General features: G+C 54.3%; 1 protein-coding gene across 1 annotated transcript in view; it reads right to left on the bottom strand.

Annotated features, from left to right (window-relative positions):
- ACP5 (acid phosphatase 5, tartrate resistant) overlaps window positions 1–1,907 on the bottom strand; it is a 9,393-nt gene extending 7,486 nt beyond the window's left edge. The window contains exons 1-2 of the mRNA XM_015407520.1: window positions 1,815–1,907; window positions 566–820 (exon numbers count right to left, since the gene is read on the bottom strand). Coding sequence (XP_015263006.1) covers window positions 566–820; window positions 1,815–1,907 — 348 coding nt within the window. The remainder of the gene's footprint in view (window positions 1–565; window positions 821–1,814) is intronic.
- Window positions 1,908–3,019: the final 1,112 nt, after the last annotated feature.

Genomic DNA, 3,019 nt, shown 5'->3' on the forward strand with positions numbered 1-3,019 from the left:
AACCTTTACCTTTACTATACTGCATGCCACTTTCACTTTCTTTGATCACCGTATTTTATGGTACATTCTGCCTAGATTTATAGCTGTTTTATGCTGGCCATTCAGGGGTGACTTTGCAGTCAGTATGGTGTTGGCCCCCCAGGGGTATCTGAATGTGGTTTTGAGGGGCTGGTTCTGCATCTGGCATTCGTTCCACATTTTCTCAACACTGAGGAAAAGGTGCAGCTCTAAACCACATTCAAATACCCCGGGCTGATGTCGTACTGACTGCAAAGTCACCCTTGAACGGCCAGAAATATATGCAGAAGGTACCATAAGACCCGATGAGCAAAGAAAGAAAAAGTGGCATGCGGTGTGGAGGGGGATTTCTGTCCCAAGGTGCGGTTTGGTAAAACAACGGAGGGAAAAGCCAGTGCAGGATCGCCCTTCGTTTGTTTTTTTTACACTAGGCCCCGGAGTCTCTGTCCAGGGAGGTCATCCGAGGTGTGGTGACCTCTTCTTCCATGTCCTGTTGAGTCAGAAGCCCCTCCCTCCCTCCCTCCCTCCCTCCCTCAGAGAGCTTTACCTGGAACCGCTTGTCGTACAGGTCGTTCACCCCACTGTAGTAGAAGTTGTCTCCAAGGGACAAGATGAAGTCCGCCCCCGTGGCCGACACCGTGGCCGCCATCTCCTCCGCGACAGCCACCTCGCGGTCCGTGTAGAAGGGGGAGAGGGGCTTCCCGCCCCAGTCGCCCACGGCAATGAAGCGCAGCTCAGAGCGGGCCTGGGGGCTTGCCCGGGCGGCCAGGAGGAGCCCCAAGAGGCACAGGAAACGCATCATCTGGAAGGGAGGGAAGAGCTGAAAGCGCCAGGGAACAGCGGGATGGCCGCGGAGTCTGGATCGGCTGGGTTTGGCTCTAGCAGCACCTTCGAGACCGACAAGGTTTTCGGGGCATGAGCTTTTGAGAGCCACACGTGAAGCTAGATCAAGATGGGTGGCCACGTTAGTCTGTCTGTAGCAGGAGAAGGATCCAGGAGCACCTGAAAGACTACCACAATCTGTGGCAGGGGAGGAGCTTTCCTGAGTCACGGCTCACTTCTTCAGATAGACCAAGATGGTCGGCCACGTTAGTCTGTCTATAGCAGGAGAAAAGAGCAAGAGTCCAGTGGCACCTTCAAGACTATCAAGATTTGTGGCAGGGGAGGAGCTTTTGCGAGTCACAGCCAGGGGTCTTTTCCTGCAGGAGCGCACAGGAGCGGAGTTCCGGCAGTAAAGAGCCCAGGGGGCGGGCACATGCAACAAGCCCCACCCCCTGCTCCCAGCAGCCCTCAGTCAGAGCAAGAAGCAGCCAGGTAAGCTGCAGAGCCCTGTGTTAGAAGGCAGCACCCACCGTTCAGGCTCCACTGGACTGTTTTGGATTGCTAGCCATTGGGGGAGGGGAGGAACGTGCAGATCTGTCCTCACAGAGGAGGGAGAGCTTGTACCTGAAGGCGGACCGGGGGTGGGGGGGCTCTGCAACTTACCTGGCTGCTTCTTGCTCTGACTGAGGGCTGCTGGGAGCAGGGGGCGGGGCTTGTTGCATGTGCCCGCCCCCTGGGCTCTTTACTGTGCGCTCCTGCAGGAAATGACCCCTGCCCAAATCTACCCGTAAGATCCGCTGAAGGCATAACTAAAAATATTCTGAAGCAGCGTCAAGAAAAGAGCAGGCAAAGGTGTTAGAGCTAAAATCAAAGCAAGACGCAAAGGGCAACTATAAAACGTGACAAGCAGCAACACAAGAACCTGTAGTTCACTCCAAAGCCTGGGGGGGTGGGGGACAGAGAAGCCTCTTCACCCGGCACCAGAAGTTCTCCAAGCCTGCAGCAGGCGAGCAACTGGGGAGAGAGCATGCCGCGGTTAGGACGCTGCGGGCTCTTCCTCCCGTCATGGTCTGCCTCAGCATTTCCCAGCCGTGGGCCCTGACTCAAAAGCGAAAGTCCCAGATGCGTGCAGTTTTATTGTTTTGCACATACCCTAGGTCGTCCCCCGTGGATTCTCTGTACCAAGCAAATATGGACTTGTGGGACGCTACACCAAAAAGGGCTGGGAGCCGCTTGCCTGCCTCACCTCGATGACAGGAGGCAAACAAAGCAGAACCTGTGATGGACAGGAAGACAGGGAAGCAGGCAGTCCTCCCACGGCCCTGGCCCCAGGACACCGGGCGGGCTTGACAGGTCAAACACTGCACTTTGAACGGGGCTCTGAAACACACTAGAAGTCCTGCAGCTGCCTAACGACTGGTGAAAGAGATGCCAGTCAGCCACAGCTGATCTGTTCTTCCTCTACTACAGTTCCAAAACAGTCTCCATGGGCCGCCCCGGGTAAAGTCTGGATGTGGTCAGTGCATGGATAGCACAGCCGCATCTCATTGCAAGGCAAACTGACTGGAAAGGAAACTCCACAGAACACGGTGCGACTTTTTTCCACGCGGGTGGGATTCGATTTCAACGGTCCTCTTCACTGCCAAATCCTAAAAGAAATCCACCCTGACTGTTCCCTGGAAGGCCAGATACTGAAGCCGAAGCTCAAATTGGCCACCACATGAGAAGGAAGCACTCACTGGAGAAGAAGACCCTGATGCTGGGAAAGATTGAAGGTCAGAAGAAGGGGAAGGCAAAGAATGAGATGGCCAGACAGTGTTATCGAGGCAACAAACATGAAATTAAGCAAACTCCAGAGCACGGAAGACAGGAGGACCTGGCGTGATGTGGTCCATGGAGTCGCGAAGAGTCGGACTCGACTGTGCGATTGAACAAAAAACAAAACAAAACCTCACTGCTGCTCTAGCTGGTTTCACTTTCGTTGTATTTTAAACATTCTGAAGCTTTTATATCACTTACAGGGCAATCCAAAAGCGGAGTTACACCCTTCTAAGTCAGTGAGATTAGACAGGTGTGTCACTCGACCAGGGAAGGAGCGCTTCTTGCTGCTTCCAGTCGCCTTCCCTGCATTCAGTTCTCGCAGCACTTTTTATTTGTTGTTCAGTCGCACAGTCGAGTC

This window comes from Gekko japonicus, unplaced genomic scaffold (assembly GCF_001447785.1).
Source record: "Gekko japonicus isolate JY-2015 unplaced genomic scaffold, Gekko_japonicus_V1.1 scaffold3291, whole genome shotgun sequence".
In the NCBI taxonomy this organism is placed as follows: Eukaryota; Metazoa; Chordata; class Lepidosauria; order Squamata; family Gekkonidae; genus Gekko; species Gekko japonicus.